This window comes from Cheilinus undulatus, linkage group 1 (genome assembly GCF_018320785.1).
Source record: "Cheilinus undulatus linkage group 1, ASM1832078v1, whole genome shotgun sequence".
NCBI classification, from domain to species: domain Eukaryota; kingdom Metazoa; phylum Chordata; class Actinopteri; order Labriformes; family Labridae; genus Cheilinus; species Cheilinus undulatus.
The window spans coordinates 18077478-18094623 of NC_054865.1; the positions used below are offsets into that span (position 1 = coordinate 18077478).

Below are 17146 nucleotides of genomic sequence, written 5' to 3' on the forward strand. Positions count from 1 at the left end.
GTCTATGGTGGCATCTACCTGCCTGTGCTTAAAGATGCAAGTCAAGTGTGTTTCATGAGGATGGATGTCTGTGCATATAACTTCATAAAACCCTGATAAACATCTGTGGGTGTGTGTACGTGCGAGTGTGTGCATGTGCCTAAGTCTCTAAGATAATGATAACCATCTGCATGGTTTCAAACATCTAATAACGTCAGTGTAATTCTCATCTAACCAGGAGACAGATGGTTTCACGCTCCATTCACTCTGCTATGATGATATACAGTGCACACAAGCATGCACATGGAGAGAGAGAGGCGCAGACATACAGATACATGCATGCACAAACACACACACACACACACACACACACATGGGCTGCATATACAGAAGATACAGCTAAAACTAGCAAGATAAAACCCACAGATCAATGTATGGACAGTGTGCAGTAATAGAAGAAATGCTTTACTAACAATACACCCATCACATGATTTTCTGGCTTCTCTTCATGTCTGAGTTTTGACTTTTCGGTCATTTGTTTTTCTCCTGCCCCCTCCATCCAACTGTCGATTTCATTTTCTCTCCATCAATCATTTTGTTGCATCTTTTTGTCTCTCTCAGTCGCTGGTCTTTTGGAGGCAGAATCAGAGAGCCATTAAGAAAAAAAATAATGTTTTCTACTACAAAAATATATCTTTTGTTCATAACATTGCAGTTTCTAAGCAACAGCGGGTGCTCAAAGCAAACTAATCTGTTGACTAATTTTGGCTTTGTATGTCACCAGTGTCCTGAAGAAGCCTTGCAGCTCCCCAAAGTCATCTTCCCAGAATGATAAAAAGTGTTTTATTTCCCACGTTGTTTTCCTCTTTAACGTGTTCTGCATGTAGAAAAATCCATGGTCACACACAAGACCATTCTTAAAGCATGCTGCTGGACAATGACTACGGCCTACTTACCAGCTTATAGGGATTAAAATGAATAATTAAAGAGTGTTTTCAAAAACCAACTTTGTTGTCGGGGATCAAACTCCAGCTCTCCAAAAATAGAACAAAACCACTTTTTTTGACTTAAGTAGTTAATAGTCCCAAACAATATTTCTGCAGGTCTCTGATGACCAAAGAACACTTCAGTCTGTAATTAAAGGTTTCTGAAGTCTTATTTTCTCCTTGTGTCTCCTCTTTGTTGCGCACAGGCTGGGTTAGCATCACATGGGTCTCCTTCCTGCTTAATAGCACACCTCAGCTCATCCTTCCATCATTATTGTGCCCCCCCCCCCTTCTAACACTTTGGTCCCCTGCCTATTTTCTGTCTTTCTTTCAGTTGCTCCCTCAAGCTCTTCTTCTCTTCCTCTTTTCTTCCTCGTCCTTCTGTCTCAGCTCATGTCCTCTTTTATCCTCGTCTGCTCCAGCTCACAAAATTCTCCAGCTCCCACTCCCCTCTTTCCCTCCTTTAGGAATATGTCTCTTGGCACGTTTCTCCCAGCCAACACATTTTATGGGTTTAATCCTTTTTTCTCACTGTGTGTTTACAGGTCTGGGGCAGGTATTGATTTGCCTCTCTAAGTTTCTCCCATCATTTGCTCCCACCCTCTCTCTCCTACCTCTATGCAACTTTTTTTCCCCATTTTTGCTCAACTGATGGCTCATCAGATTCTCTTTTTCTTTTCATTACCTCATCGGACTCTGTATTTTATTCTATAAACTTGCCTTACCTTCATTTCTTAATCTTCTAACTCCCCTCTCTTTTATTTTGCATTTGCTCTCTCTGTTATCTACCTTGGTCATCAAGCTCTTCCCTTCCTTTATTCCTTCATTTTTCCTCTCCTTCCCTGCCTCCTCATTGATTCTCCTGTTCTATCCCCCTTCTTCCTCACTTGATTCATTCTGCCTGTCAGGCTACACTCGTGTGGCTTACAACTCATTCATTCAATATGTTTCTTTGTGCGAAGATGCTGTTTCTCCAAAATATGATCAAATGAAGACTTGTGGATAGTTTGAAGTGGGAGAAAATGAAAGAGATGGAAACAGAGGAGCTGAGCAAAAACATGGGAGAGAACAGGAAACTCTATAGGAGTAGAAAATTGAGGAGCAAAGGAGGTCAACAAAGAAAAGACAGAGGAGGAAGAGTAACTGAGAGGGGGAGGACTAGGAGCGTTTTCTAGCTGTATCTCTCCCTCTTTCCCCCCAGTTCTTTCACTTTCCTTCTCATTTTCTCTTTTCAATTTTCCCGTCTCATTCTCTATCACCTACAGTATCTTTTACTTTGCTGTTGTCCTTCTCTCTGCATTGCTCTCTCTCTGGTTTCCTCTCAGTAGCCTCTGCCGGCTTTCTACGTTTTTTCATCTCAGTTCAAAGCCTCTGCAACTGCAGGAGCCAGCAGGAGATTTTCTGTTTGTGGGAGGAAGAAGCAGCAGGGAGGATCCCAGGAAACATTCCCTTTTACTGTTGTGGAGTATTATGGTCTAAACTCCAAATAAAGGCTATTGTAAAACAGTGACTCAATGCATTTTAATACATTTCCTTTTTATTTTTCCATTTATGCTTGTAAGAGAACGCTCCCTAATATAACACCCTGTTAGTTGTAAAAAGCCTTGTAAACCTTTCCTTAGACTCTATCTAAAGTAGTGTTTGAGTCAGTCTGTTATTTAAGTAACAGAAAGCAATGGATTTTTTTTTTCAATTGACTCATATATCTTTGTTAGACTTTTCTGTATTTGCACAGCTCCATAACAATAACCTTGTTATTTCTTATTGTCAGGCTCCTTGTTATTAGACGATATCTTGCACATGGAAGCACAATAGATTTGTTTTGCATTGTGTTTGATTGCAGTGTAAAATCTAAGTCAATAATCTGTCTGTTTGGGTTCAGCCTCTTTCATTTTAAAACACTTAATAATGCTTTTCTGTAGTCCTTAAATGCAGTTGAGACACTGGGGATGGATGTGAAGGAGAATATAGACTTTAAATTCTAAAGGTTGAGAAATAGGCCTGGGCGTTATGACCCAAATATCATTTCACAGTGTTAGTCTTGCTCTTTATGGTAATGGTATTCTATCATTGCATTACAACATTAAAAGACAAGATGCACTTAAATGCATGTTGAGGTGTTACAACCTCCCCTCTCCCCCCGAAACAAGCCTGTGATGGCAAACTCAACTTATGTCTGAGCTCGTGAGCACTCTGTGTTCACTTCTTTGTAACAGCATCTGTAGTTTTGTTTATCCCCTGCTAAGGGGTGTCCAGCAGCTCCTGAAAACACCAGATTTCCCAGTCCAGGCATTCATAATAAAAGCACTCGAGAAAAGATAACTGCAGACCTTTATTATGAAGAATTCGATGGGATTAGCTAATCATCATTTAACTTAGCTTTATAAGCAGTTTACACAGCTATGGACTTGCTGCTCTGACCTTGTTCAATAGAACAGCTCATTTCTTTGAGTCATGGACTTAAAACAAACGAGTCACGAGTTAAACCACACCTTTAAACAGCGGTTTAAGCCAATCAGAAAACTGCAGCACTGGGCTAAAGACAAACTGAGTCAACCAAATGCAGCAGCTATGTGTTTCTGAGCTCCTGTCAGGTCGATAAAGACATTACAGACATCAAACCCAGAGAGCAAAGATCACACGTTTTACCTGTTAACTGTGCACCAGCATGTTAATTACAACAGTAAAGTGGGTGACATTTGGTAAGTTACCTGGCTGCTTGTAATGCTAGAACGAAACATGCATGCTGAAGACTGAACTCAGACTGAGCTGTTGTCTGTTGCATATCACCAAGTGGCATAGATGTGGCTCTTTGGTCGGGCATCTATCAATCAGGTACCTTACTTTTTGATCAGTGCACATGTCATAGTGTTTATGGGCACTAAAACCCAAACTGCTCTGGGTGGCATAGCAAGTGATGTGTAAATGTGCATGAACAACATTGATATAAACTCATGGGCACTTTTAAAGCATCAACTAGCATTGCTGCACAAGTGAACGTGAATGGGTGAATGTGATATGCACAGCTCAGTCCCATGTCAGAGACGTACCCCTAATCTTCAATTTCTAGTGCCCCCTTGCCCCAAAAAACAGAGTTACAAGGGGTAGTGGTGAAACCCCTACCTGTAACATGGAACAGCCCTTCAACAGCATTAGCATTTATAAATGTGTTGACATTATCAAACATTCCTACTCTGTGCAGTGTTTTTTAATTGCTTGTTAAAATAAAAACACCATAATGCATTGTAAGAATTTTATATAGTTATAAAATCTTTTTTTTCAGATGTAATTATGAAAAAACTACTTACATGTGTACACTTAATTTCTAAGGCATTCTGGGAGATTTCCTATTACATTCAGTTTGGAGGCTGCCTCCAAGAAATCTCCAGTTAAAGGACCAACCACCTCTAGTACTTCATCCTATTCCTTTATTCCAATGAGGATCAGAACACCCTACCCCTATAAGTGAATGCATAAAAAAGGTAGGGGGAGGGCTAAGTGGCACGGCTAAGGGGTGTACTGGGACTGAGTTGTGGTGTAAAAGTTCTTGAGCAGTCAAAATAAATAAATAAATAACCAACTGAAAAAAACCAACAAACAAACAAAAACTAGAAAATAGTCCCACTGTTGGGGCTTATGTAATGCTTTTAGAAAGGTTAATATTGACATAATAAAAAAAAAAGATTTGTGTTTCTGCCAAGAAAAATCTTAAGTAAGCAAATCACACTGCCAACTTTGTCCTGTGGCCTACCTGCAAATTTTGTGTTTTCCAACAAAAAAGTCATATCCTGCTTTCTATTGACAGTCATAAACATATATCACTTAAGTGTTTTGCAAATGTAAGAAAGGAAAATGTAAGAAAAAAAAAAGCCGGTAACAAACTCCTCACAAAAGCTTCAAACAATTTAAACCTTTCTTTAGTTAATTTTTATGCTCTCTTTTTCATGTACATTTATTTTAGCTTTAAACAACCAACAATTTTGTTCTCCTTATTAAAATAACCCAACACAAAAAAACTTTTCAGACAATCAAGTTTTGATGTCTACATAAAATGTGTTCATGTTTATTTAAAACACAAGAAAACTGTGAAATATGATACATTTGACTTTTACAACTTTGCCATATTCATTTTGATATCACCTTTAAGAAGAGCATTAACAGCTACACTTGGAAAGGTCAAGTCTGATGCAGTGTTTCCTGTTAAACAGAAATGAATTATCTTTGGATAATCTCAAAGGTCTCTATTCTTGTCCTCTGGAAGAAGTGGAGTGTGCTGTTATTGTTCTTACCTCTACAGCTGGGTTTGGTTTGGTTCCAGGTTCCTTCTTTTGTGCAGTGAAGCACGTTTCGTCCAGGAGGCTCCATCAGGTGTCCAGGGTTACAGCGGTAAATCACGGTGTGGTTGAAGGTAAACTCTCTCCCTATGTAGATCCCATTGGCTACTGGTCCAGGATCACCACAGCTGATCACTACAGGAGTTGAAAGGATTTTACAGCACAAATCATAAAACACAAAAGTGTGCATCTGCCAACTGGTGTTCCAACATCCTGCACATTATCTTCTTTCACCTGGTAAGACGTTTAAATTCAAGCATAATCAAATGAAATCTACTGTATTATAACCTTGCTTTATCTAATTTTATCTTATTCTCTACTGTGCATCCTAAAAGACTTAAATATTAATGCTTTTTCTTCTCCTTTTTTCTCCAACAACGCCACCCTTCTTCTCAACTTTCTCACCAACTCTCATCTCTGACTCTCCTGCAGAGCATCCACACTTCATTTCATCTACCTCCCATTTTCTCTCTTCCCACTGTCCCAAACTCACTCCAGCTATTTTAAACAATAAAAGCTAAAATCTCAGTCACTAGTATTCCTCCTTGTACAGTCCTATATCTGCACAGCAGCTGTTTGCCCAGTCCATGCAGAATTTATATATCTCTGGGATCCCTCTCTACAAAAACACAGCTATGCACTCACTAACACTCACATATTATTTGCATTAGTAGTAGTAGTACTCCTTTGCCTAATGAAGCTTACTCAGCTTTTCTAAGTTTTAATATTAACGGCTATACCCATAACCCATAATAACAATATTAACCGAGACCGTAGACTGTACATAAAGATGGACAGAGACACAGCCCACTTGATGTGAAGCCAAAATATTTAATGCTCCAAAGTATGTCAGTGCAGTATATCGGTGCCTGTAAAAAGTATTCACACCCTAGATGTTTTACCTCTTTGTTGATTTTACAAATCTATTACAGTGAATATAATTGTATTTTCTGACAAAATAATGACATGAAAACCTCTTTGGTATCAAAGTGAATACATATTTCTGCAAAGTAATGTCAATTGAATAAAAATATGTAAGGTAAAATAAGTGAAATAGATATTCAACCTCTAATTCAACAGAGGTCCAGCCAATTGCGAGTATTCTCACAATTAGTGAGATTGTGATCCCCTGAATGCAGTGAATTTGTCTCAGGTGATTGTAGTATAAAGACACCTGTGTCTGGAAGGTCCAGTCACTGGTTAATCAGTATTCCTGGCTTCCATTACACCTTGAAGACAAAAAGGACACTCCAAGCAGCTCAGACAAAAAGCTTTTTTAAGTCTAAGTCAGGGAATGTTTACAAAACGATTCCAAGGCATTAAACATCCCCTGGTGCTCAGTTAGATCCATCATCAAGACATGTGCAAATCAGGCTGACTTCACCAACTGAGTCACTGTGCGAGAAACAGACTAGTGAGAGAGGCCACCAAGACACCTATGACTAGTCTGAAGGAGTTACAAGCTTCAGCAGCTGAGATGGGAGAAACACTGCTGTTTAGAAACTGTTGCCACCAGACAAAGCTTTATGGGAGAGTGGCATATCAGAGGAAACCCAGGGTAAATCTCTACTAGAGTTTGCCTAATGGCATTTGGGCAACTCCATGGTCAAGAGATAAAAGTTCCTTTGTCTGATGAGACCAAAAGGGTGGTATTTGGCCAACAGGCACACCATCCCCACTATGAAGCACAGCAGTGGCAGCATGATGCTGTGGGGATGCTTCTTGGCAGCCAGCCATGGAAGGCTTGTAAAGGTGGAGAGTAAAATACAGGGAAAATTCTGAAAGACAATCATTCAGTCTGCAAGAGAACTGCAAGACAATGACTCAAGCATGGAGAGTAAACTACATGGAAAAGACAACAAGGTAAATGTTCTGGAGTGGCGGAGTCAAAGCCCAGACCTCAATCCAGTAGATAATTTTTGGCCGGCCCTAAAAGGGCTGTTCCCTGTGCAACCTGACAGAGCTTGCTGTTTTGCAAAGAAGGACATAAAATTGCAGTGTCCAGATGTGACAGCCTGATTGAGACCTATTCACACAGACTTTGTGCTGTGATTACAGCCAAAGGTGCATCTACAAATAAATTTTTTAGTAATTTTTTTGGTCAAAAGCCAAATTACTAGTATATTGATCATGATTGATACATAAAATCAGTAAAAGGGTAAAACAGTCAAGGGGGTGAATACCTTTTATAGGCACTGTATCTGTTCCCGTCTTGATGGTATTTTTGTTCAATGTGAGATGATAGAGATGTCTTGTCCATATAAATATACAGTTAGCAATAGAGAAAAAGCAATACTAATAAACGTACCAGCACAGTCTGGAGGTTGTCCTGTCCATGTCCCGTTTGTCGTGCAGTGTCTTGTGGTCAGTCCTGATGTTTTGAAGCCTTCCCAGCATGCATAGGCCACCGAGCTGCCAAAGGTAATGCCATCGCTGAAGACAATCCTGCCGTGTGCCGGGGTGCCAGGGTTACCACAAGATACGGCTGAGAGAGGAGGATATATTAAATAGCAGTGATTAATCATAGCGATAATATCAGCACGAGCAATATTGTCTGGCTGTCACTCAAGGCTGATCAGCTGTAGGCTGCAATAATGAAATTATCACTGGAGTCAGCTTGAAATAACTTAAAATATATGTCTTTGAGGATGTTGGAGTAACTCCCAGCACTGAATGCAAATGTACAGTTTTCCAGTTGTGTGTTAAAAGAAGCAGGGGTCTGGTTTTCATCTACAGTTCTTAATACAACTGCCAAAGTGCCTACGAACAAAGGTTGGGCCTTTCAGGGCACCAAGGAGAGGTTTAAGCTGAAACAACAAAGGCATGCTTTTGGCAAATTTGCATCCACTAGTGTTTTAAACAAAATCCTCATGACACTACAGCCATGACGTGTAGAAATGCCACAATGTAAGGAGTAGAATTGGTCATGCAGCAGGGTTGCAAAGCTCATTTCCAGTCAGTGTTGGTGGACAATGTCCTTCCACAGTTATCCTGGGGAGAACAAAGTCTCTGCCATGAGAGCACAGAGAGAATACATATTTATTACTCAGGATTGGCTGTACACCTGACGATGCAGTATCCAGGAAGACCCAGCGGTGTTTATCTTCACAGCTGCTTCAACAAGCTCCATGCCAAAGCCTATACAATACACCGCTCTCAACAGGGATCTAAAGCCCCTTTCAAACACCCACTCGACTCCTGAATTTTCACCACAATATCCAGGTGGGGTGCGTGTGTGAATGCAAATAGTCAGCTCTTTTTAGCCTGACTTTATTTATCCATTTTCCTGCCTACTCCTTTGTAAAATGTCAGCATGAAACCAAGGTGAGTCATTTGATTCACAGGTCTGATGATAGCAGGAAATACAAAACAACACGACTTTAAATTAGATCTACTATCAGGAGACACTGTTTATATTGAGAAGATATATTAGCAGCTCTGAGTGATGAGATATTGCCATTGATTTTGTGATTTTAGAAAGTGTGCAGGAGTTTGCCTCAAAATTAAACTCAAAAATGACCAAATATTTCCTTCTTTTAATTAAATGTGTGGAAATTGTCACATTTTTTTAACTATACTGTTTCTAAGTTTAAACTTCTGGTATCACTCAAGCAGGAGATAGTTTGGAACATTTACCACAAATAAACAGGCAAGGACAGAGAAATTGAGCCATTCACGCAGGACAGTTTCTTGCTGCTTTATACTGTACTTTACTTCATACTTTATACTACATTCCCCCTGGTTTGCCAAAATTTGAGACCTAGTGTATTTGTATGGTGAAAAAAATCCTTCAACTCTACATGCAGGGATATCAAACTACCTAGAAACCGTCACCATCACTGAAGACCTCCTTTTCTGTCATTCATTTCCAGGCACCCCCATCCGAACTTAAGTGAGTAGTTTTAGATGTGAGCTAGCTTTGAAAACTTTAATAGAAATCCACTTGTAATCTACACTTTGTTGATCTTGAGCCCCTATTAAACCCATTGAACTAAAACGTTGCTAATGTATTTGCGCAATTTAAAGAATTTACTTGCTCTTTTTTTTGTAACTGAAAACATTAAATTTCCCAAAACTGGGTTCCAGGTTTTTTAGGAACTTACAATTTTATTGCTTTGGTCTTGGACTAAGAAACTTTAGACTTGCATTATAATTTGGTTGCATAGCCTGGTAAAATACAAATTTGAATAATTTTCCTTCAAACTGACTAGTTTGGAGTTAAAAGTTGACTCTTCCTTACACCAACCATTGCTACTTTAGCTCAACACTTTTTTGTAGTGTTAGATATTTACTCTCTTGTGGATCATTTTAAAGTGTTATCCTAATGTTCACATGGCAAGGTAGAAATATTTATCTAATTTATCACAAAAAAAAATTGATAAAATTAAGATTTTTATGTCATTTCCGTTCATTTAAGTAGTAAATTTGAAGTTTTCCCAATTTTAGTTACTGACTCATTGCAATACACTTTCAATAATAAATAAAGATTGACATTTTAAACATGGGGCACCTATGGCAAAGCCAGGTGTTTTCTGTTAAGGATTGAGCAAAGAGACAACTGCTGAGTTGGGAAACACCCTTTCATGAAAATCAGAACACCACCCTTTCCTGTAGACAACCCCTTGCCACAGGTGGGAGGTGGGTAACTCAGTGGATTACTTTACTCCTGGTGCAAGTGTCTCACATAAGAAAGACAATAATCCACCAGAAACAAACAAAAAAAAAAAAGGATTCCAGTAATTACTGGACAACAGTTCACATCTAACGATATTTAAACAAATATAAATACATCTACAAACATCTACAACACATCTAAATACTTGGCCTAAGGGCATGTTGGGACAACTCCAGCCCCCAGACTTGAAATGGCAGTGTATGGGGCTTAGATCAATTGACTTAAGTCAGCTGCAAACATGGCTAGACTAACAATGAATGCATTAACACTGTCAAGTGATTCCAAGACTGAAGGCCATTTAACCCAGGATGGAGTTAAATCACTCTTCAGGAGTGATCATGTGCTCTGAAATGTTTAACACTGAGAATTCAACACTCCAGTTTTTGCTGTGTACAAACTCTATCCATCCTAGCTTTTCTGCGTTATTGAACCAATGCAACTCTAGTTAAACCTGACTGGGAAAACACAAGCTTAACCTGTGGAAGGACTGCGTCTGTGAAACGTCCCTAAACAAGCAATCCATTGATCTTCAGTTTGCTGGCACAGCACATTGACAGAGCAGACAGGAATTAGCAACCAGCCACAGCACATTTTACTAATAAGATCATGACAGCTGACAGGCTGTAACAATCAAACACCTATTGATGGGCTTCATTAGTTAGAGGCCTTAAAAGCTCTGTCCAGCAACAGTGAGCATGTGCGGTTTAGGGGTTGGTTGCAGTATTGGATGTGTGTCTAACCGTTTACGTTCGGTGCATAAATACTCTTAGTAAACCTGCTGTGAGCAACAGTCTGTTGGTGTGTGTTTGTGTATGGATGTGTGTATAGATTTCTTTGTGTTTGTGTCTCAGTGATAGATGTCTCACCCTTTCTGAATCAGCTTTTAACCACTATTAGCTTAATGAAAAACAGCTGTAGACAGACATAAATAATTAGTTTTACACACTCTCACACAGACGCACTGGCACACATACAAATAGACACACACCTCTAAGGTGTGTTCAGTAGTCTGATGCACATCCAGGACGTATGGATGTGCATCAGACTACTGAGAAAGATTTAATGTTAGTAAGCCAGTTCATGTTGGCAAACCAAGACTCAAAATAGTAGATATCAAATAAAAGTCTCCACCACACACTAGCCTACAAAACTGCTGCTTGATACATTACTTTAGAGTCTTGCAGATGTAGGTTTCACCTGTGTTACAATATGGTCACATTTTAATTCCTGTGCAATTTTAGTCACACTCTGGTTGATGCCAAAAGACTTTGTTTAGTAGTTACATTTTTAGTGTTATAATAATTTTATGCAGATAAGCAAACAAAATATACAGTTTCTTGTTGGTATGAAGCATCATAATGCTCTGTGTCTGTAGCTGTTTTTCTTATTTTACTCAGTATTGCTGTTAAGCTTCTGAGTGGTCTATTTTTAGATCCACTGGTGGTGTTTTGGGTCTTGGCCACACAATCATAAGGGTGCACTGAAACTGTATGACTCATTCCTCCCTCTCACTCTCCACTCAAATTACTGCAAGAACAACCCATCCATCTAACTGAATCTAAAATCTGCATCACACCGGAGTTACTGTCAGCAGTGTTTCATTCAGCCTACCTGCCATTGTTTAGAATAAGGAAAGAAACACAGGAAGGATCCCAGTGTCTCTACAGCACTGCGGGGGCTTATTTTAATTTCCTCCCAAACCTCCACTGGTTTAAATTCTGTCTTTGGAAACTACTTGTGCAGGATACACTTCATAACCACAGCAGTGCTATGGAAGATTCAGCTCAGTCAGTCAGGAGTGACACACTTCAATCCTTTGTATCTGGGCCACCCCGTTATAAAAATGCACACACAGAAACACAAAGCTCCATACTTTTCTACAAACATCTTCTTTTATAAACCTCTTACAATGTGTAAGATTGGGTGAAATGCATAAATCCCTGGTTACTTTTCATTTTAATTTTATTGTGCAGATTAGACGAGGTGTAAATTCTGCATGGAAACCGGGTTATCAATGGGGTAGCAGGGCTGAGCCTTCTCTTCCTTTAAAACCAAGATGGAAGAAATATTCATCAAATATATTACAAGAAATAGTTTTAAATTTTGGAGAAAACCAGACAAGAAATCAAATCATATGATTACAAGAAAAATGAAATCACTCTAAACAGGCTTTTTTTACACTGTAATGCCATGCACAGTCATGTCAAGGGTGTAAATCAGTGACAGATGTCATGGCATACCTTGTGATTTGCTGCTCCTTTGGGATGGATTCATTCAGCCCATAGGCCACCAACTTTGATGAATGATCGGGTAAAACAACTCATTACATTTACTCAAATTGCTCTAATTGAGTAGTTTTCCTGTGTACTTGATCTTTTTGAGTGCATTTTCAAATCAGTACTTTTACATCTACTAAAGGGAGTTTTAACCAGAGTAACTGTACTTTACTCTAGTACAATACTCTTGTACTTTTTCCAATTCCACATCACAGCCAGCTGTTGTACACAGGTGTATTTTTAACTCTCTTCTGAGTGAAATAGTCTTCAATGTCAGAGTTATTTGACTGTGTTGATCCACCAGTGTTAGTTCAACTCTGTAAACATTTACTGATCCTAGCTCCCCATCACGTTTCCCATCATGCCCTTGGGAAGAGTGCTTAGATGTGTTTGGATGTTGCCAGGTGAAAAGCGATCCCCGCTGGGGTTCTTTCACTCATGTTTCTGCTGGATTGTAGTAGTTGTTTGTGACACATATTTGTACCATGAATGAAGTTATCTACTGAGTCAGAGTTCCTGCCTGTGACTTTCGGTGGTTGTAAAGGACGTACATTCTTCATCGGTATGCACTGTCTTGCTATGAGCTTGACTTGCTGCTTTGTTCCTGCCAGAGGAGATCAACCCTACCACAGATTTTCAAGATTAACTGAAGCTCCATCATATTGTAAAATATTCGACACTTTCAAAAGTGTAGTTTAAAGTGTAAGTAAACCCCCAGCTCAGAGCTAACACCGCCCACTTCAGTAATTCAAAAAATGCACAGAAAGAGTACAGTTGAGGGAGAGAGTTACTGATTTTTGAGATGAGGCGGGAGTGACAGTGATGTCCCCTTGTCAGAAAGAGACACAGAGTCCTGCAGCACTGCTGCCTCAGAGTGATCTTTTGAGGTGGAGGCTTTTTCCCCTCCAGAGTTCCCTGAAGCAGGCTGTGGAGTGGTGGCGGACCGTGGTGGTCCTGAGCACTACCTGTTTGGGCCGTTTGCTCCAGCAACAGCGTTACTAAAGCTGGAGCTCTCGGAGCCGAGGCAGTGCAGGTGCAGGAAAGGATGGGAGTGGTGTTTAAATGGTACAGATAGATAGAGGCGGTGACATTCTACCTTTTATATAAAGTTGGTACCATAAAGTTGGCTACCATAGGTAGGTTTCTATGTCACATAAGCCATGCCTTTTCAGAAAAGATTTTTTAAAGCAGATGTCCATTTGAGCTAATTAAAAGCCATAAAATGCTGATTTTTATCAGTTTGCTGCAAATATCAGAAATAACTCCATCACTGATGTGTTTTATCATAGTTCAGTCAGATACCTCGGTGTACAGCTGAAAAAAATGTTAAAGTGTTCACTGCTTCTTTAACTAAATGCACTAGTGTGGACCAAAGGACACTTTTAAGGTGTTGGATTAAACTCTATATGAGTTTCATTAACACTGTCAATTATGCATGTTTTTTTAATTTACTATAGAGGTGTGACTTTACCTGCACAATCTCGTTCTGTTCTGTTGTTCTTGCCAATAAGGAAAGACTTTTTTTACTTTAGATGAGTAGATTTTTACTCTAAGTAAAATTTAACTAGTGTAAGTGTATTTTTAGCTGAGTCTGCAAATGATACAGCTCTAGTGTTAAAGACTACATGGATGATGAAAATTACCTTAACATCTCTGAATTTGTCAGTTAATATCATTTACTATACATTGTTGAATAAAATAGGTCAAAATGTTAAAATTGTAATGCCAATTCTCTTGAGGGACAATTTCATTGGTTTAGCAAACAAACCATACACAGCCACCTGTGAGCACAGGCCCCATCTAGCCAGAGAAAAATGCAGCAGCCACCACACAGTGATAAAGTGAAACAGTTCATATAGTAGCTTTTGAATGTACTTGTAAATATTACCCTAACTATAGTATGACCACTTATGTACTTCTTTAATCTTACCTTCTGAATTGAATCGATCATATTCAGAAATACACAGTTCTTAAACTTCACCTACACAATATTCAAATTAAGTAAACTGTATGGCATGAAATGAATGTAATATGTTTTAAGCTATATTTGGTAATGGATTTGTTGCTTACTGTCACCAGCATACCAAGCAGCCTGATGCTACATTATTCTCCAAAGAAGAGATTAAGCTCTTCATCTTTGGAGGCTGAGCAGATTTATTTTCAACATAAAATGATGAATAATTAGGTCCATTTGCAACATTTGCACTGTGAGTTTGTATAAAATCTGCACTGCTTCTTTTCAGAAATGTTTATTTTTACAGCTGTGTTTTATAGAATCTGGGTTGGGACCCAAAGGTAACCCTTATTCAGATGGAGATAACTTATCAAAAATGGGTGATGTTTTTGAAACAGACAGTTCGGCATATGTTACATTTTCAAATCCAGGCTCCTTGTGTAAACCAAATAACATTATTTTCATGTGAAACAGGGTCAATAAACAGAGAATAAAAATAGAAAACTTCACAAAACAGCCCTTTAAAAACTCACTGAACTGATTTCTATCAAGCGCTATGATGATGAAATTAAAGACACTCTCCACAACAGAGCTGATACGTTTCATGTTAGTTACATACACATCTATGAATCTTGTCCTGTATCTCTTTGGAATTTTTCCTCTGCTACATGCATGCTGTATAGCTATTACCATCTTTCCCTCACCTTGACAGACGGGCTGTGTGCCACTCCAGGTGCCATTGTGAAGGCAGGTCCTCTCAGCTGAGCCAGTCAGGCTGTATCCCGCCTCGCAGCTGAAACGCAGCAGGCTCTTGGTTTTAAATTCCTCCCCTCCAAGACGGGCACCGTGGGGAGGGATTCCTGGGTCTCCACAGACTCCTGGACTGACACCTATAATGAGAGAGAGAAACAAGAATAAGGCATCAAATGTACACAAACAGTAACAATCTAGGATCCCTGCATAGTCTTAATGAAACCTAAACTGTAAAACACACGTAACCACATCTAGACAATATAAATACACTGGATACAGTCGACACTAAATGCACCTATGTCCATTAGCCTCCTAATAGGGTTTAGTGATTTTATGTAACTAAATTGTGAAACACAGGGTTAGGAGGCTGACTCTCAACGGGGCCACTGAGCTAAAAATAAATGCATTCATGCTACAGGCCAACAACATCAAACTAAAAAGCATTTGTGATTTCAGTCCCCTCCTAACCTCTCTTGCAGAAAATGCACGAATATTTTACCTCCCCTGCTTTTCATATACACTCACACACACATATACCACACGCACATGCCCTCACACGCCAACTTTGCAGAACTGTACTTTGCATTTAGGCGATACCAAATTGTTCTAGCATTAAAAGCACTGAGCGTGTCACAATTTCAGCAGCTTAAATTCCATCGGTGGGGATTTGTGAGTTTAACAGGGTACAGCTCCAAATGCAGCGGCTTGCATCTCAATTAGGTCTTCAGCTGCAGGATGGTTTCTGCCCTGCTGAGCGTTCTGTTTTGAGGCCAGCAAAGTAAGCTTATTGCATTTCAGCTGTTGAGACAGTTGACACTGGGTTTGGAAATGATCAGTCGTTGTGTTGTGGAATTGACAAGCCAACTGTAGAGCAACACTTACGACCTGAAGCAGAAAACAAAGACTCTTCACCTCTTTTTCCATGCATAGTTTTTTCTACACATGCAGTTTAATCCACATACTCTGTCAACGTGAATAGAACAATATCATCATGCACATGTACCAGTTAACTCCTGAACTCTCTTTTAATAACAATGATGAATACAACTTTCTCAAGGTCACATAAAAAGACATTGTCAAGCTGTGTCTTAACAACATCTAATAGCAAGAAAATCCCAGGGCTTTGCATAACGCTCCTTCAACATACAGTAAAATTTCACAGTAAGGGGGGGCTCTCAATCAAAACAAAAAAACATGACGTTAAGGGTCACAGGGAATGATGGGAGTGAATCCTTGCTACACCTCAGCCCCCTACCCCCCGGCCTGCCATGAAAACAAACTGACTCATAAGTTCTTTGTTCCAATGAATAAAACAATGTCATGTTTCAGTGTGAGTCACTGCACTGTGGTATCATATAATACTGTTACACAATAAATACTGAAGTTAGGCAGGGTTACTTTAGTTAACCATCAGTGTCAACACACATGCAAAAACCCCTGGTGTACTAGTTAAACTGGCACTGAATTAACAGGTGTCCAGCAGTGGCATTTAGTCCTGGAAGACAACAGAAGCCAGGCTTCCCCAGTTTTGTCAGACGAAACATGTCATTTTAATAAATTCTTTTAGTGCAATATTTTCCTTGTTGCTCCTATCTCACATCTTCCTTGTTTTTGTTTCTGATGTGTGAAACATCGACCCTCTAAATGGGATATGGTTGAAGTGTAGTGAAACTGTGGCGACAATTAAATTTTTAGCTCCTTTCACATCTCTGAGGAGGCTGTCATTGAAATTAGAATACAAGTTGTCCCAGGCCTCCTTCATGACGATTTCCATAATCAACACAGTCCACGATGTTCATTCCAGCTGTGTCAGTTTTTTTGTAGCATCTGTTTTCGCAAAGGTAAATTTACGAATTCACTTGCTATATTATGGTTATTGAGCTCTTGGACTGTTGAGAGACAGACACAAAACCCACAAGTCACTCTGCCTTCCTCTGCCTGTCACTTATCCTTACACAGAAGTGTTCCCAATCAAAACAGCACTCAACCAGGGTTTCCCATCAATTACTTACACCATGGCGCTCCGCCATAGCCTAATTTTTATCGCCACAGTCTAATTTGCTCCACCAATGATACATTTTCATAAAGCTGACATCCCATTGGCCTGCTCGGCATGAACGTGCACCTTAGCTGTGTTGTGCACACTGCAAACAGAGTGTGTGGCATGAATGAACGGTCTGGGCCGTGTG

The 17146-nt window shown here is 39.6% G+C and overlaps 1 protein-coding gene across 1 annotated transcript in view; it reads right to left on the reverse strand.

Annotated features, from left to right (window-relative positions):
• Positions 1–17146, reverse strand: part of LOC121512451 (CUB and sushi domain-containing protein 1-like) — an 821118-nt gene that overhangs the window by 37983 nt on the left and 765989 nt on the right. The window contains exons 60-62 of the mRNA XM_041791732.1: positions 14909–15094; positions 7608–7784; positions 5255–5434 (exon numbers count right to left, since the gene is read on the reverse strand). Of these exons, the coding sequence (XP_041647666.1) occupies positions 5255–5434; positions 7608–7784; positions 14909–15094 (543 nt within the window). The remainder of the gene's footprint in view (positions 1–5254; positions 5435–7607; positions 7785–14908; positions 15095–17146) is intronic.